Here is an 18814-nt window from a genome sequence, read left to right on the forward strand (position 1 = left end):
CATCCTTATTTAAACATGTACAAGTCAGTGTGAAAGTATGTATATAAAATACAAATTAAGACAAAAAACAGTTTGCAGTATCTGAAAAGTTTTACTCGTCATTCTGCATTCGAACAAGATACAGCTTTTCTCATTTGTTAAGGCAAATGGCGCTGACCAATCAAATCAAGCTCTATCATCTTATTGAACCCACAGAGATGAGATCATTCCAGTGAAAGCTTTCAGTCTTGTAACTAGTTAAATATATTTTCTTTAATCTCGCTAAAGTATAATGAATATGAAACAAGACCTATCATACTGACTGACCCACACAGATATATGCAAGAAATGGCAAATATATGGCTAAACAGTTGACTGATCGGGCCCATACCACAATAGTCACTTAATATTACTTTAGTGAGTGTGTGTGAGGGCGTGGCATGTGTATGTGCTGAAAACTAAAGAGCACTTCAGAGCAAATCTGTCTTCAAGCAATCAAAAACGCTGCCTGACTGTAAACATAAACATTTACTTGTTTAAAAGAAAAAAAAAAAGATATAGGGCTTTCATTCTTTCAAAAAACCTTGAAAAGATGAGAACTACTAAAGCAAACAAGTAATCTAAAAATGAAACCTGAGACGAAGAAAAAAGTACAGATACCAAAAGGTATCCAATTATTTCAGCTGCCATATCAATGGCATTATAAAGGAGCGTAACCCATTTTTATTCTATTACATCCTATTCTATCAGCTAGCCACACTATAATAACAGTGTTACAAAATTTATCAACTTCCATCGTACCTTTATGTTGCACACATTCAGAGCTGGTGGGGGAAAAGTAAAATTGGAGATTTTCTAGTATCAGGAGGTCTTTTTTCAAATTTTTGGTTACAGAGGCAGACATGACACAAAGCGATGTTCAAAAGGATATTCAGTCTAATAACATGCCGGTTACTTTGTATTTTCCAGTGTGGCAACGTAAAACCCACTAAGTGCATTGTTACACTGAATGGAGTGTATGAGATAGAGGGAGTATTGAGCTGTTAGTTGAACAATATTTTGTAAAAATGTTGAGTTAGCACATGCAACATCGAGGACCTGCATGTAACCACAGAAAGGGTTCTTCATTTCACTGCTTGGGAACAAGCATTTAAATTCAATGGTGTGTGTCTGCAAGTCTTACAGAGGATCATGGTTTAAAATGGGCCCGGCGATAACTCTCCCTCAAAAAAATGTTTGTGCATGTGAAGCGATGGCACATGTATATGCGAGTTATAAGGGCACGTGGCTAAACAGATAAGACACGGATTCCCCATTATGCGTCCTTCTAATAGCTTCCGCCAGGATCATAGAAATGTCGATCACCTGGAGAGGAAGACAGAACTAAATCAGTAAACATGACAAGGGTACAAAAGACAAACTAAATCTAAACCCTCTGAAAATTATATTAAACGTGGTCCATAACTCTTATCGTTAATTATACAATATACATGATATTGTATTAAGTTAATATTATTATTATTATTAATCTATAATAGGGTTGGGTCTTAGCACTTATTTGATTTCCATTTCTGACTTTGATTTAGTTTCATTTTTATTTATTTGGGAATGTCAATGCTAATAATTAAGTTAAATGCAATGACGGGGCAAAGTTGGGATAGATACACTATTAAAAAAATATTCCTTGTTGCACTTAAATTTTTAAGTTTAAAAAAGACATATCATGAAAATCAGACTTTTCCATGTTTAAGTGCTATAATTGGGTCCCCAAAGCTTCTATCAACCTAAAAAATGTGAAAAAGAACAACCCAGGAACTTAGTTTTGGTAAACCATTCTCTGCAAGCATGTGACAAAATAGGTCACTGGAATTTAGCTCCCCTTGTGATGTCAGAAGGGGATAATACTGCCCCCTAATTCTGCACTATCCAACCACAGCACTGCTATTTAGTGCAGAGATCAGCTCATTTGCATTTAAAAGGACAAAGCGAAAAATGGCACATTTTTGCACACACCTATAAAGTAGCAATTTTCACATGCTATATTAAATTATCTGGTATTTCGAGTTAGAACTTCACATATGTACTCTAGGGACACCAAAGATTTATTTCACATCTTTAAAAAGTCTTGTGAAATGTCTCCTTTAATCAACTTGAATTTCCAATTCATTTAAGTGATACAAATAAAGTTGAATTTACTGAATTTCAACTTTTATAATTTATAGCAACTCCTCACTCGTCAAGAAGTTACAATTAATGAATCATTTTAAATTGATTAAACAATGTAATTGCAACAATTAATTGTTTTTACAGCCTAGGCAGTTTTCACAATTACGCTTGTATGGTGCACTCTGCAGGACAAGAGATGCACTATAAAACGTTCAAAATCATAAGTGGAATGCTAATACCAGCCCTGATCCATGTAATATTATTGTAATCTTGCATTACAAATTTCCATGCCTGAATTTTACTGCACTGTTTGATTTTGTCCTCCTGTGGAATTGTGTTGGTGACAACGACGGCCTCAAAGTTGGCATTGTTGATCCGAGAAATGGCAGGCCCAGAGAAGATACCATGAGTCAAAATAGCATACACTTTTGTGGCTCCCGCAGACACCAGTCTGATAGTAGGCAATAAAACAAACACGGATGCAATTAAAACACACAAGCAAACACAACTGCACATACAGGTCAATTATGCAGGTAAGTAAGTCAACCACAAATATGAAGAAACGCATAAACGTGGTCATATATGGTACTGGTTCTCACTTGTCAGCTGCATGGCATATTGTCCCACACGTGTCCGCCATGTCATCTACTAAAATGGCCACCCGGTCCTTCACATCCCCAACCAGCACCATGCGATCTACCTCATTAGCTTTCTTCCGCTCCTTATGGATTAGAGCAAAGTCCACATTCAACCGATCTGCGATGGATGTCACTCTGATAAAACAAACACGCAACGCTCAGATAACACTTATAAATAGTCCAAGTTACAGAGGACCACAGATGCATACCTCACGGAGAGAACGCATGCATAACCGACTAACTGTTACAGTATGGTTTTATGGTCCCAAACCATTTTATAGTTCATGTGCCACTATATGTAGTCATAAAAAGGGATCACTGTCAGTCCATTTCTCTATAAGCAAACCACGTGTTTGGTTAAATTAGCACTAGCAGCATGGTTAAATTAGCCGGATTTGCAAAGCTTCAAACGGACTATAAAATACAAGATGGGCATCACTACAAATGTTCAGCAAATGGCCATTCACTGTTAGCAGAGAATCTCACACACACACAAAAAAAAACAATGTCTTACCCTCCACACCTAAAAGAGTAAAACACACTCATGTCCATCGTCCTTTATTTTCAAAAGTCAAGTAATTTTTTAACATTATGAACCACATTTCTTAGTTTAAAGGCCAATGTGGGTTATGCCTCCAGTTAAAAAAAATAAATGTACCCCTTCGCACCAAAATACAAAACACAATTCTTTCAGTTTAAAGCAACACTAAAGAGTTTTTGCTCTTTGCTCCCCCTACAGGTTGGAAGCAGAATTGTCTATTACCACTGTCGTAAATAATTTAGCCTACTGCAGCAAAGCTGGCTCTGATTGGATTGTAGGTCTGCCGTAAAGCAAGTTTTTGTAGTTTTCACTCGAACTACAGGACGGTTGGAAACTTCTTTAGTGCGGTTTTGGCCGATAGAGGGCTGCAAAGCGAATGTGAAAGTGCCGTTAACCCTGTTTCGAGTAGATTAACGACTGAAACTTTTTTGGAAACGTTATTTTAAGGTAAAAAAACCTCTTTAGTGTTGCTTTAAAAAAAATTACATGCGAGAAGGATAAAGAAAGAGATAATGAATGTATAAGGAGATTGACGAAACACACCTCTTGGCTCCACCAGCATCAGGAGAAACAATGGTGCAATTCTTCCATTCATTGATATTTTCTTTTATCCATTTGAGGACTGCAGGCTCAGCATACAGGTTATCAACGGGGATATCAAAGAAACCCTAACAATGCAAACACACAAACATAAAAACCTGCAAACATGAACATTTACAGTGTGCAAAAGTTCACAGCTGCATAATGTAGGTGCATGCATGAAACATCTAACCTACCCCTTAATAAAACAAACCATTCAAATCCATAAAAAGCTAAAGTTGAGGCCCACCCACATGCACTCAGGCCAGGCTGCATGCAGTGGCACTGGTCTCACGTGGTGCGTGTTCGTGAGAGATAAGGGGATGTGTTTTTAAAAGCAAAAAGAAACGCAGCGCGTCTACCTGTATTTGAGAGGCGTGCAGGTCCATGGTGATGATGTGGTCGGCTCCAGCTACAGACAGCATGTTTGCAACCAGCTTGGCTGAGATCGGAGCTCGACTCTAAAAAAAAAAAAAGACAAATCACTCACGCACACACACACATACTAACAGAATACTAGCAGATTAACAGAAAGTGACCAGACATATGTTGCCATGCCTGTAAGTTGCCAAGAGACATAAAGTGACAGCACAGAGGGAAGACTTACAGAAATGTAGCCTACATGGATCCAACAACAGTGACAAGTGTTAATGTATGATTAAGTCGGTGTGCATGTATTTAATAGCGAATAAGCAAGCTGCTCATCTCACCCCCACCTTGTCCTTCTTGTCCTGCCGAGCATAGGGGAAGCAGGGAATGACAGCTGTGACTCTGGACGAGGATGCAATCTTACACGCGTTGATCATGATCAGCAGCTCCATGAGATTGTCATTAATCTCCCCACAGCCACTTTGGACAATGTAGACATCTTCTCCACGCACACTCTCCCCAATCTCTACACTACACAGACAGTCACAAATTTGGCTTAGTCATATTGTACAAACAGGGTGCAATTTGTGAAAAAAAATCTGATATTGATAATTCAGGGCATTAAGCCATTTCTTGTAATGGTTGAAATAAAATATGTATAGAAATGTAACCAGTCCTACTCTTACCCACCCTGAGCGAGATTTAAACCGCTCTGGTCTGGCATAAGTGTCGGATGCTTTAACAATTGGGCTAAAGGCCATAAACTCTAACGTCTGTCGCTGAAGCACTTCTTGAGGTTGGAGAGTAAGGTTTACTTTTACTGCACAGCTCTCACTAGTTGCGTTTCCATTACCCTACAAATTGAAGTAGCGAATTTAAAAACTCCCATTTATCACAAAAAAGTTTTGCTAATACATTTTGTCCGCACCGGAGATAAAAAAAATAATTCATCGGAGGTAGGGATAAAGACTTGAGGGGGGATATACCCCCCCATCCCCCCCTCAGCAAATCGCACCATGCGTAGGCTACAATAAATCTATACGCATCAACATGACTAAAGAGATGTCATTGATTTAAACTGATAATTGATATAAGCACAAGTGCAGAACACTGTTAACTCACAACAACACAGAAACAGAAACTGTTGCGCAACAAAATGAGCTGCATTTCTCACGTTTCAATAGCAGATAAAGTGTGAGAGGGACATTTTATCTTCGAAGGCCACAATTATTATACAAACAGAGACACCAGGGCCGACATAATATTTTCATCTAACCTTATCAGAGTGGTTGTGCACCTGCGCATTCTTTAAAATGCTACATATATTCTAGTACTAACATTGCGGCTACTATTGAAATTATTTAAACGACAATAAAAGAAAGAGAGCATTTGGTGATATGAGACAGGCGGCATTTAATAGAAATATGACTCCTTACAAGGCCAGATAGGGCATTTAAAATTAGCATTAGCGGCTCCAGTCACATGTACGCTGCAGGTGCATGCTGGGAAATTGAGTCCGTTGGCTATGTGCGACTCATCACGACAGAGGGAACCTTTCAACGAATAAAACTACAAACTGAAAAAAAAAAATGCGCACTGGCCACCCTGTGTTTACCATACGTTCATCGTCGCCAAAACATTTCTGGAACACAAGGTTTCGATTCCTATTCCACATGCAAGTAACTCACCAGGTCTCTTGGTTACTAAATTTTTTAGTGACGACTTTTCCCAGCTCGAGTCCCAGTCGGTCCGCGATCTTCTGCGACAGATCCGGATGAGAACTGCCGCTAAAAATCTTTATGTTGGGCATTCTGGGATGATCCGTGGTGACTGTTGTGTATGGATGCTGTACGGCGATTTGCCAAAACGGTGTTCCTTAAAATTATCTCTTCAAAATCAGCGGTAATTTAACGAAATCTCAACGCAAAGTGCCTGATCCTGGTTGTCCAGACGGATTTGGATCCGTAGGCTCAGTAAAAGTGATATGTACCATAAAGACCACGCCCATTTGAGCATTAAACACGCCCACAGACTGGCGCGCGCGCCAAAATCTAGGCGACGATTGGACCATTTCTGGAGGCTGGATGAGTGGCAACCATTAAACACAACATGACCGCCGTGATGATGTTTCGATTTCTACTCACGTGACGTACGGTCGTTGCAGTAGTACCAAAGTCACCAAAATAAAAATGCAGAATTTGCTAAAATAGGAAAAAGTTGCGTGTAAGCAGGTCAAAGATTACACAGCTGAATTTCATTCCAGGTAAGACGGAGATCCATTCAGTCAGATGTTTCTGTTTTAACGTAATCTCTCTAGAAAGTATTTGCAGATTTCAAACATTTCTTCAGATCATTATCATTCAACATTGAGCAAAGTCAGCGAGCATGCTTTCCCCTTCATATAAAGTATAGAATGAAAACGTCATATAAAGAACACTTTACTTGCTATGCAAAACACATTGCTTTAAAAAAACGCATATGCGTCACCTAAATAATTAAATAATAGCATTCCTAGAGGAACACATGTAAATACGTTTATAACGTGTTAATTGTTTTGAGTGAATGCTTAAAATTTGCTCAGTCTAACTTACTCAAACGCGTCGCCGCCTCGTGGTATCTGTGAATTTCATTACCTCAGATTTTGGTCATGCAGGTCTGTTTAACTCATCTAACAAGAAAAGCATGTCGTATCCTCAACAAAAGATCTTTTTATCCTTTACATCGCGTGCCATGGCCACGAGATAAAAATGTATAAATTGATTTGACCACATGATCTTGTGGTCTCATAGTATTGCCGCGTGGCCATAACTTATCTTCACGTTTTCACAAGACCAACGGACGCAGCAGAGGACGCACCAAATAACGCTGCGTAAACTTCATGACATGCCAAGTTTAATTCAAGTAGGGGTTGGTAAAAATGTATATAATTTAGGCAAATTTGAACAGCTGTACTTTGAGAGGGGAACTCATATTCTGGCAGAGGACTGCATGGGTCATGGGTGCTTCGACCAATCAGAAGAACGTTTACACATATGGGACGGCCCACATGTGTAAATGAATATGAGAGTCAGTTCTTTTATTTTAAACTTCCTATTTTAGTATAGGGAGTCAAACATACATCAGTTGTTTACCATTAAACAATAATTGTATTTGTTTATAGATGAGAATGCAGTCAGAAAAATGTAGGTTTGGTTTTGAAAAGATGTTATAGTTTTATATTTTAGATGTATTTTTGATTTGATTGAAAGAAAAATGCTCCTTAAAACTTTTTGTATTTTGTATTTGTATTCAGATATTTTTGGAATCTGATCCCATGTTGTTCTAGAGCAACAGAAAGGTGAAATAGCAATGGTATAATAATAAAATAAAATAATTTTGCAAATTATAAATGACAAATCATACGGTAAATGAGACCGTACTGAAACAAGTGATCAAAAGCTCTTTTAATTAATATTTATTCCATAAACATGATTACAAAACTCAGCAAGTTACCAATATTACATTTGTCACCATACAGGCTTGATCACAAATATTTCAACTTTTGTGACAGATACAACAAAAACAAAATACTAGAATAATTTACATGAAAATCTATAAAACAGCAATGAGATCACAAATTAGTGTAATTGTTCCACTGTCTGTTTTCATTGTTTCTTTTTTCTTTAAATTAATATATATTTGTACTAGAGCACGACACTCTTACAACAAGATTGGTCCAATTACAAAAAAACTCTCAACAAAGTCACAGCTTGCTCTCTTTCTCTCTCCTTTACAATAGTTTTTTATGTATTTCATTTTTTTTTTAGAATTTTTAAAATTTTTGGTTTAAAACAAACGAACAAACAAACAAAAAACAAATAAGAGAGAGAGAGAAAGAAAAAGAAAGAAAACATCATGGCAATTAGCAACCTTTTCACTTGCTGAAAAGGGAAAAACAGAAGCCACAGTAAGAACGACCTCACATCACTTTCTAAGAAAAATATACACTTAGAAAATATGTTACAAATTGGCACAATGAAAAATATACAGGTCATCATTTTTTCTTACATCAAGAGTCATCGAGAATCCACCTGGCGAAGACTGACCAGGTAGTAGAAACAGTTTATTTTTTCCTTGATGATGAGAAAAAGGCAAAAGGAGTTACAAGTAATGTAGTGTGTCAAATAAATCATGAAAAAAATACTTCCAACTCGACAATATAATACATTCATAAATAGGGCACAATTAAGTTTTTGATATGCCTGTTTTAATTTTACATTATGCACTTACAGGGAAATAACTTTTTGAATATAAACACCTTCATTTAGCTCTGCTCTCAAAATGTGAACAACAACTTACTGCACTGACATCACAGATGCCCTGCAGATTTTAATAGACCCTTACGGCAGGTTCAACAACAGCAGTGCCATTTAATAACAGTACAGCAGGGGGCAGCACTGAGAGCTTACTGTAAAGATGGGCAGCTGTGGGAATGACAGATGTAAATGCAGTTGGGTTCCCTGAGCCAACGGACCTGAACCAACTGTTTTACATCTTCATTCGCTCAGCATAGGGAGAAAAATCACTTGGATGATATTAAATTGATTATATAAATGATTTTTACATTATTTTTCTTGGTGAGGCTGATTTGGCTGGGAAACTGTAATTAGTTCCCCTTAAAATTAAGACTTTCTGAATCACACCACCAGCTGCGGAGTGTCACTTCTCATCTGCACCTGTTTCCCCCAACATTTTCATAGAAATGTTTTTCACAGTAATGTAATGCAAATTAATTAACAGCAATGTGTAAAGTATTTGCACCAGCTAAGCTTGGTGAAACCTTCAAGTTTCAATAACATGTGATGTCAAAGAACTCAAAAGTGTTTCTGTCAGTCACCAAAAGAGCAAAAGAAACGTTCTTTCTTCTGGCATAATATATAAAAAAAGGAATTTTGGGACTAGATTCTGCAATAATGAAGTAAACGGAATATGGGGGTTGTCATCTTTCCCTCTTTTATACACAACAAATAACATTTTAACAAGAGAAAACTATGAAATCAGAAATGAAAGTAGAAATAAATTCGGGGATCAGCATTCACAGCACAAATTCATATCATGTTTAAATGCATGCACATCACTAGCAACAAATTACAAATAATGAACAGAAAAAATATTTGGTCCTGTTCTTAACTGGTTTTAATGGAGTAAACTTCATGATAGCAGAAGTACACGGGAGATCTACAAAGAGCTAAACTAGAAGTTTTGGGATGTAAACGTTAGAATGCATTAAATTTGCGGGAATGACTCCTTTGTTACTTTCTTATACACATACAGCAATCTTTTACCATCCAAGACGGAAAATCGAACAAACTTTCCTCTGCCATTATTTCTCATCATGCATCTCTCACGTCATGCCTCTAATGCCTAGTCAGGAGCGTAAAATACAGAAATTAAACAACTTTTTCTTTTGACTTTTAAGATGACTCCTCACTGCTGGCTGTTTATACAAATGTGATGCGACAAAATTAAATCTCAGATTAACAACCCCCCACCCCATCCCAGGCACACACACGGTCCCCGATCACTGCCACGTTATAAAACAGCAAATATTTACGTAGATAAAAATGTCTGTACACTTAAATGTTCATAGTTTGGCACATTAATTTAAACATGTCTGATATAATCTTGTTTTGTAAATAGTGCATATGTTTGTGTACAACAGCATTCTGATACTGGCAGGAGGATATTCACTGGAGCACAGATGAATGAACCCCCATTCACAACTTAAAAACAAAGAACGATGAGGAAAAAATCTCATTTAAGACTGGCAAGTTTCAGAAAACAAGAGCATCTTGCTCAAGAATTCTTTTCTTTCAATACGTCAAAGCCCAAAGTTCTGACAGTTTGGCACAATAACAAGGGGAAAATATTTCTTATCAAAATATACTACACATGACTTTTGACCCCTGAACAGAAGGCAACCATTTTCTGAGAGACAGAGCAGGACGCTGGGCTTGGTGTTGTGACACTGATTTAACACATAGAGTGTTATAGCTGCAACGGAAAACAAAAAGACAAAAAATAGATATTTAGATAACACCACATTAAAGAAAAACCACAGACATTCTTTCTTCAAACAAAATACAAACAGAAACAACTGAAAACTTGTCAGTTAACAATGCAACAAAGCAGCAATGGTGAGTAGGGTGCAGCCATGACAGTGAGACTTCAGTCAGTCTAGTAGGTAGTTTAGCAGGGCTGACATGCAGGATGTGCCTGCCTTCCAGTAGGGCAGGCAAAGGATTGTGGGTAAAGTCGGTGCCATGCAGCTCTGAAATGTGGAAAGGATTTTAGGAGGATCTGGCAGGGAGCAAGGGGAGGGAACGAAGGGCAGACAGAAAATATTACCTCCGTTTCTCTACCAAAGCGGTCAGTGCTACTCCTTTTATGTCCCTTTTGCCTGCTAAGAGTTCCTCACGGGCAAACTTAGCGCTGCTTTTATGACGATACATTTTTTTGTGGGCTGGGCGGTGTGGAAGTGGGAGGCAGTCCAATCCAAGGGGAGGAAAGAAGCCTGGTGGGAGAAGTTTAGGCAGTGTTTTAGCACCACGACCAGCTCCTTTCTTTCCTTTACCTCCCCCTGAGGCACCACCACGCTTTTTAAGGTCAGCGGCACTACCCAGAATCTTCAGTGTCTGGCTCTGGAGGGCATGCTGACCTGGTGATAGGCAGGGCCCCCAAAGTGGTTCCACGGAGGCCCTCATAAAGCGCTGTACTTCGGCCATGCCGGACACTATATTGGACAGGATGTTTGAAGGTTCCTGAAACTCTCGTTGGTCATCATTTGACAGTCCTCCAGTGTTAGGCCACTCCCCTTGAGCTCCAGTCATCCCAAGTGATGGGGTGGGGGATGAAGCACCACTCCCTGACCCTCCCCCACTTTTGGCCGCTTTTCCTTCGAGCAAGGCTTTAATCTTTCGTACAGACCGAGAGCCCTGACGTGGGAGCTTCACTTTATCTCCTTTCGCAATTTTAGAAGTTTTGGTCTTTTTAGCACCTTGTCCATTTTTTCCACCCTTTTTTGTCGAGTTTTTGTGATCTCTAAGCCCCACTTCTTCCTCCTCTGTGTTAAAAGAGTGTATCTGAAGGAGGTGCGTGTTTCCTGCGCCATCTTGATCAAGCTGCGGGACAACTCCACAATTCCACTGTACGTTTGCATCTCCTGACTCTGAGAACTCACCAAGTTTCGCACAGTTCCCCAGAAGCTGAGGAGAAGAGTTAGGCGTGTCTGGTGGGGACATCTCAGATAGTGATGAATGGCGGAATTTGTCAGGGGTAAAGTTGGAGATATCCAGGAGGTCTGTGGACTCTCGAAGGGGAGCGACCTCCTCAAGACTTTGCTGTAGGATAAGTCGCGGGCTGCAGTGTGGCAGAAACCCATCATTTATCTCAGCAATCTCTTCTTCTCTCTCTCTCTCTCCTTCTCTCAGGCTGAGTGAGCTGTAATTGCTAGAAGTGGCAGAAAGTGACCCTAAGGAGTTAAAGCTAACTAGTCGCCCCACACCACTGTCACTCCGAGACCCAGGTGGACTCATTCCATAATCACCTTCAGGTTGGGACTCCTCATATGACACCCTGCACCCTGACAGAGACACCTGACCATATCCTGCCACAGGTGTGCCATCTCCTGCTAACACAGGCAACGGTGTGGGGAAGCCTGATGGCATCACAGGAGACTGGGTTGGGATGTCAGGTGAGAATGGCAGCTGTTCAGAAGATGGCTGAGATGGCCATGAAATGGATTGGTTTGGTTCAGTAAGGTTGGGCTCAGCATAGTGTGTGGGGTGTTGCCCGTGGTGCACAGGTGAAGGCGAGTGATTTAGCTCAGATTCAGATGGGGGAGAGAGGACACAGCTCTGAACAGGCTGCACTCTGGCATTCTGCATTTCTGAATGGAAATATGGGAGGTTGCCACTGCTGGATGACTCAGAGGCTTCCAAAAGAGTCTGTAGGTATCCCCCTGGGAGGAGCTCTGCATTTCCAGCAGTCCCCTGAGCAGTTGGGGTCAAAGTGCATTTTTCAGGGACACTACTGGAGGTCTTGTTTGAGATAACATTACTTTCTAAAGAGTCAGTAAGATTTTCTGGTAAACATGTGATGCACTGCTCAGTCTCAGAGGCTTCAGGGTCTTCCTGTGTCTCAGCTTCTTGCTCAGTCTCTAGTATTTTCAACTTAAGCCTTGCTTCACTTTTAAATTTTTTTATCTTCCCTGTTTTGCCTGCCTTTCTTCTCTCCTCTCTCTCCTGTGTTCTGCTTTTTGCCCTGGCAGTGTGTTTAACGAAGGCCATGTCCTCTTTTGGTTCCTCTGTGCTTATCAGTGATTCAGTCTCCCCTGGCTGATTGTTGGTGGAGACAACTATAGTTTGGCAGGTGAGAGAATTCTCTACTGCATGGATCTGCTGGATTCTGACTCTGGCCATCCTGTGCTTTCGTTTGAGCGTACTGCTTAGTCTTTTGCAACCATTGAGACGTTTGGTTCTTTCTGTAGCTGTCAATCTATTCTGTTCTTCTTGTTCCTTCTCTCTTTTCTGCCAGTAGGCTTTTAATGGTGCGAGTCTTTCATAGTGCAGCAGTGCATTTGGACTCAAACAGACCGCAGCAGGTGATGGGTCAACCCGTCCCAGCTTTACTCTCATGTGCCTCTGGCCTTTAAAACGGTTGATGATGATGTATTTTATAATGACAGGAGGCTCCCTCCGATTAGATCGCCGCTTCTTCTTTGGACACCAGTCATCATCACGCTCCTTCTTAAGGCCAGTGGGCTGTTTCTCACGTTTCTCTGCATTTCTTTCACTTTCTATAGAGTCTACATCATACAGGTAGTCTTCTCGATAGGCCACCTTCCTCTTAGCTCGGAGGCGGTAGCTTAGTTGGCTGGACGAGCTCGAGTTTTCTCTGGACAGACGGCCATTACGCAGGGAGAGTCCATGGTCAGGGGAGCCCGTGCAAGAGCTATCATCACTAAATTCACCAGAATCTTCTGGTGAGTTACTGAGATCAAAAAAAATGTTACTGTCCGGGCTAATATTGGGGGTCACATGATCATCGGCCTTAATCTCAGATGATTGGTTTGGTTTCTCTTTTAGCTCCTTTTTACTACAAGGTAAGCTGGGAAAGAAACCTAGCTGAGATTCATCCTGCAGGGCAGACTCACTCCTCTCCTGCACTCCATCCTGATAGGACTCATAGCGTATCTTAAGTGAGCAGACATCAGTACTGAGTGCTGCCTCCTCCTCCTGAAACATGTAATTCTCCACATCTTCCTCACAGAACAGATTGACTGCAAGTTCACTGCGGGAGCATAAGTCCAACAGCTCCATACGGCTCTCACTGATGAGAGTCTCTAGACAGCTCCAGTCCTGTGCTTCCTCTCCAAGACCTTCGTATATACTCCTGGATGCAGGATCATCATCTGATTCACTCTCCTGCATCGACCTCCCTTCCTCAGCACCATCACTGGTTCCAGCTGGATGGGCGGGGCCACTGAGTAGCTGGTCAGACAGAACCTGATCACCATAGCGACCTGTGCTGGGGGTGGGGCCAAGGCATTGCAAGTTGATGCTGGCAAAGCTGAGCACGGACTCACAGGATTCCGGTTCTGAAGAGTTTTTGGGGATCAGACAGCTAAGGCAGTCTCCAACCCTCGAGTCCATGTTAGAGAGGGATGACCTGTCACAGGTCTGTGAAACAGCCCAGGGCGTCACAGGTTTGGAACAGGGCACAGAAGAGATAGATGACAGGGAGGAAAGAGAGGAAAATGAAGAGAGAGAGGACAAAGAGGTGGTGTTGGAGACAGACCCATCATGTAGGTCAGCTGGGCTAAGTGGCCCATCAGCTGTCTGACTCTGGGCACAAAGGGAGGGAAGGGACAGCACAGCAGGTTCGATGTCATCACAGCGCCTTAAATCATGTGACACATCCACCAATGGGTCATGTGGTTCTGCAGGATAAAAAGAGAGAAAATATATATAAAGTTCAGAAACACTTTTCATAATTATTACTACTTGCATTTAGAAACTTGACCTGCATAAATCAAATTTGTATACAGCATTTGGGGTGGTGATGGCGCAGTGGATAAGACTCACGCCTTTGGTGTAAGAGACCCAGGTTCGAATCCACTGTGACACACCATTGTGTCCCTGAGCAAGACACTTAACCCCTAGTTGCTCCAGAGGCGTGGGACCTCTGACATATATATATATAGCAATTGTAAGTCGCTGTGGATAAAAGTGTCAGCTAAATGAGTAAGCAAGCATTTAATTATTGTGCATCGTGCATAGGAACTCTGTACCATTTTCACTAGGATCTCCTGGGCAGGGGTTGTGATCTGCCCCTGAGAATCGGGACTCCTGTAGAACATCCATCAGACTGAACTGAATCTCTCTCTCAATAACATAATTACCACTGACCAGCCTGTAGAAACAAATGTACACATAAGTAAGAAATTATAGAGAAAGGTATGTCATCTTAAGGTTTAATCAACAATGCATTATGGGAGTTTTAACAACATATATAACAAAAGAACTGTCAAAATGTTGGTTTTAAAAGTTTATCAGAAGTTGGCTCTACAAAGTTAATGGATTGTTGATGTTTGGGTACTTAAAAAAACAGTAAAACAGCTTAAAGTAAAAAATACAGAACTTTATAAAATATCCACAGATCAACAAGAATTCCCTCTTTCATTATGCTATCAAATCTGAGTAAAAGATTTACAAATCTATTTTTCTTTCAAGCACTTCCCCGGTGTGTGTCCCTCTTTCACTCATTCTCTTCAGTATTACAGTGAGTTGTATTGTTTTACATCATTCTGTCCTCTGATCGCCCTTCACTGTGAAGTGCAACTCTTGAGAATGTGAAAGAAATGAAAGAGCTCTGTATCAGCACAGAAAGAGAAAATAAATAGTGCCCTCTTCTCCCTCTCTTTCTCTCTCTCTCTCTCTCTCTCTCTCACCCCAGGCCTGTGTGTGTGTGTTTGTGTGTGTCAGAATAGCCTGCCACATAAGTAAACATAAAAATACATGCAGCTTCTTAGTAATATAAATAAATAAATATGATGGCATTGGAAATGCTATGGGAAAAATGCTGATCTCTACCACACATTTTGAAGTGTTCCCACAGGGTAAATTTACATAGGAATGCAGAACTGACCTAATGAAGATCTATGAATTACACAGGAGCATTGAAAGTGTGGAGTGGGCATTCTGTTTCCTGGCCCCAGTTCTACAAGCACAACTAATTTGTAATATGAACACAAATTTAATGAGCAAAAAGTTTTCATTACAAAAGTTTTGCGTAAATTGAGCTGACTGGACCTGTAAATCTGTTTTATGACGGGTTTATTACCATATTTCTCAAAGCTGTTTCTGCAAGCATGTTGTCTTAATATACTTTATTTTTTATTACTTTATGGTGGATTACTTTAAAATGTTTATATAAATTAGTGCTGCCCCAGTCACAATTAGTCGCGACTAATTGTTTGCAGAATAAAAGTTTTTGTTTACATAATATATTTGTGTGTACTATGTATAATAATTATGTATATATAAATATACACACACATACATGTATAATTTTAAGAAAAATATGTATTTATATAATACATATTAATATTTATATATAATATAAATATATATAAACATATATATACACATGCAAATGTTTCAAAATTATATATATATTTATGTGTGCGTGTGTGTGTGTTACATGATTATTATACACAGTACACCCACATATGTAAACAAAAACTTTTATTCTGCAAATGATTAGTTGCGACTAATCGTGAGGCAGCACTAATATAAATACATATTAACAAACATACCTTTTATGAATAATCTCAGTTTACGAAAAAGTTCAGAGAAGGATGTTATAATTCCACACTGTAAAAAAAATCTGTATAAATTGCAGCTGGGTTGCCGCTAACTTACTGTAGATTTAAATTTATGTTGTTTACTGGCAACATTTTGTTCAAAGCTAAATGAACATTTAACTTTTACAAGTCTTTGTCTTTACAGTGTAAAACCAAAAAAACAGCATCACGCAAAACATTCTGGGAAACAAAATCTGAAGCAAAAAAACAGAAAACGGTTGATGATGATTTCTGGTTCGCAAAATGCTTTGCATGAGGCTGTCACTGTATAGTTTTATTCTGTAAAGACAAAGACTTGTTAATATTTAAAATGTATTCAACTTTGAACAAACTCTTGCCAGTAAATAACATAAGTTTAAATCTACGGTAAATTACCGGAAACCCAGCTGCAATAACATTGTAATTTCTACAGAATTTTTTTACAGTGCAGGCTTCTCTCTCTTTTACTGTTTTACTCGATTTACTGTTGTCCAACTGTGCAAATGGCTATATAATGACCAAAAATTTGCCTTTTCTGGTATCAGTGAGAAACCCCATAGCTGATCAAAGAACAGCCTAGCTGAGCTCATTCTGCCAGTGTTAAGGCAGTTTGCAGACAGAGAGATGGAGAACAGGGCAGTGGCACTGTCTGCAAACTGCTTTTATTAAAAACGAAATTAATATTTATTCAGCTTCAACATCCACCCAGGAGACAGACAATGGAATTAGAGTAGAGGGAGAGAGAGCGAGCGAGCGAGAGAGAGACAGAGACTAAATCCATGTTGGTGTGCTTGTTTGATCTTTTCCGAGATCAATAAATCTGCTGCAATCTGTCCCCAGTCAATCAGTCAAACAAGCCACCAAAATATCATTCCCTTACCCATCATCATGCAAAAGAAAAACTGCTGACTGACTGCTTAACTCAAAGGTTTTTATACACTGTCTGAAACTCTGGCCTCTGTGGAAACAAACAGACTTATCCGTCCACTCAAATGATCGATTCTTTCATTGACTGATTGATTATGTTATTGATTTTGGTGACTGAACACATACATGAGGGAACTAGCTATGTTCCTAAACTGACAAAGTCATAGGTGTGCTGCTGTGTATGTTGATGGCATCAAAAAACTTCCATAACATCTTCACAGGACAGGTGTCCGGTCACCGACAGATCCTTCATACTCACGAATATCAATAAAGAATCATCACAGTTAATGCCTGAAATATAAGCGCGCTGTCAATATCTCAGATAACAGAGAAATTTTACATTATTCAGAGAGATGTATTGTAACAGGTTCGAGTCCACCCTTAATTATTGAAGGCCTGGTACGCTATTATACGCTCTCTTCTATTCTGCATCTCCCATCGCCAAATGCCGCATCGGTCGCAGAGGCTGAGCCGCGCGCACCAATCGAAAGCAAAACGCGAGGAAAATGCTCATGCGTAAAATACTACATACAGAATATATACCCACATGACCGTTTGTGTTATTTTATGTGAGCATGAGTGCGTATGTAGCTATGGCCTTGGCTTGGGGGGATGGTCTATGTGTGTGTGTGTGTGTGTGTGAGAGAGAGAGAGGGAGAGAGAGAGAGAGAGAGAGAGAGTGTTTGTCAGTGTGGTTTGCCTCACGTATTCGGCACCGATGCTTTCTGTCTTATAGCTTTTTACTTATAGCTTTCGCAGGACAGTCAGCCATTTACCAATCTCTGCGTATTCCCCCTCATTCACACACCTGTGTAATGTGGACGCATGATGACAGCTGACACTTGCTCCTCCATTTCTCCCCATTGCAGCGTTTGACTCGCGTCATAGTGGCCCACTCACCGCATCACGCACACAAACACGCGCAGCCCACATACTCACCTCCCGTTCCACCAGGGCCGCGCGTCCCGCCCGCTTCTAAGAGTCCGTTTGATCGTCAGGCGTGTGTTATGTTGTCATATGTTTTTAACTCCCTTCAATGTAGCGGGTTCGTCATGTTTCCTCTCTCCCGGGCGAGCAGCAGGTGGACGCGCCTCTCGCGCCTCGGAGCCCCTACCACTCCATTTTATTCCCTCGCGCTCCAGGGTTTCCAGGAAACAAACAAAGGTCTACTGCAGTCCCTGCTCCGCATGCTCACGCTCTCTCGCTCCGCGATGCCAGCATTAGTAACGTCTTGCCTCTGTTAAAGTCGCGTTTGCCTTATGCGCGTGTGTGAGAGAGACGGGGGTGTGCGTGCGTGTGTATGTGTTTTTCCCAGCTGTACCCCGTCCCTGACAACGACGGCGCGCTCGTGCGCTGCTGCTCCCCCTCTTTCGAGACCTGCCATAAAGAGCGCGCCCCCATATTTTGCACGGCGGCGCGCTTCGTAGTCGGGAGCGCGCCGCACTGCCGAACAGGTGCAGAGGCACACGCATGCGCACTGAGATTTAGAAGGCTTCAAGCGTTAGCCGGCTATCACTGCAGATTGTTTATTTCGCATAGATAAACAGCTACCACACACGCAGTTATAATGAGTAAATAAATAATAAACAGTAAGATAAATTTATGCTTGGAAAATTGAAAAAAGTTTTAGAATGTATTTAGAATATGGAATGTTTCCCAATCTGTATATTTAATCATTTTCGTGTTTTCTTTTTTCCATGTAAAGCAGCTTTGAAACAATGCAACATTGTA

General features: G+C 40.4%; 2 protein-coding genes across 3 annotated transcripts; both read right to left on the reverse strand.

The window, feature by feature from the left end:
* Window positions 1-71: 71 nt before the first annotated feature.
* On the reverse strand, window positions 72-6277 carry prps1a (phosphoribosyl pyrophosphate synthetase 1A). Of its 2 annotated transcripts, none has more exons than XM_055198910.2 (7): window positions 5961-6277; window positions 4614-4803; window positions 4266-4364; window positions 3868-3992; window positions 2745-2918; window positions 2437-2596; window positions 72-1344 (listed from the first exon to the last, which is right to left on the reverse strand). In XM_055198910.2, the coding sequence occupies exons 1-7, from the start codon at window positions 6080-6082 to the stop codon at window positions 1252-1254; spliced, it is 963 nt and encodes a 320-aa protein (XP_055054885.1). In that variant the 5' UTR covers window positions 6083-6277; the 3' UTR covers window positions 72-1251. The 2 variants fall into 2 exon arrangements, with proteins under 2 accessions (XP_055054885.1, XP_055054886.1); XM_055198911.2 differs by having other exon boundaries at window positions 4620-4803; window positions 5961-6276.
* Window positions 6278-7710: 1433 nt separating this feature from the next.
* On the reverse strand, window positions 7711-18514 carry nexmifa (neurite extension and migration factor a). Its single transcript, XM_055198897.2, has 4 exons — window positions 18023-18514; window positions 14603-14724; window positions 10660-14251; window positions 7711-10305 (listed from the first exon to the last, which is right to left on the reverse strand). Exons 2-4 carry the CDS (start codon window positions 14673-14675, stop codon window positions 10188-10190), a joined length of 3783 nt encoding a protein of 1260 aa, XP_055054872.2. The 5' UTR covers window positions 14676-14724; window positions 18023-18514; the 3' UTR covers window positions 7711-10187.
* Between the last annotated feature and the right edge of the window lie 300 nt (window positions 18515-18814).

The sequence above is a fragment of the Misgurnus anguillicaudatus genome, chromosome 22 (genome assembly GCF_027580225.2).
Source record: "Misgurnus anguillicaudatus chromosome 22, ASM2758022v2, whole genome shotgun sequence".
NCBI classification, from domain to species: Eukaryota; Metazoa; Chordata; class Actinopteri; order Cypriniformes; family Cobitidae; genus Misgurnus; species Misgurnus anguillicaudatus.

Coding starts and splice junctions, on each gene's coding strand:
- prps1a (XM_055198910.2), bottom strand. CDS start 6,082: ATGCCCAACATAAAGATTTTTAGCGGCAGTTCTCATCCGGATCTGTCG. Junction 3,993..4,265: donor TGCACGCCTCTCAAATACAG/GTAGACGCGCTG, acceptor TTGCATTGTTAG/GGTTTCTTTGATATCCCCGT. Junction 2,597..2,744: donor ATATGCCATGCAGCTGACAA/GTGAGAACCAGT, acceptor GCCTACTATCAG/ACTGGTGTCTGCGGGAGCCA.
- nexmifa (XM_055198897.2), bottom strand. CDS start 14,675: ATGGATGTTCTACAGGAGTCCCGATTCTCAGGGGCAGATCACAACCCC. Junction 14,252..14,602: donor AGGAGATCCTAGTGAAAATG/GTACAGAGTTCC, acceptor TTTATCCTGCAG/AACCACATGACCCATTGGTG. Junction 10,306..10,659: donor GCTTTGGTAGAGAAACGGAG/GTAATATTTTCT, acceptor TTTCCGTTGCAG/CTATAACACTCTATGTGTTA.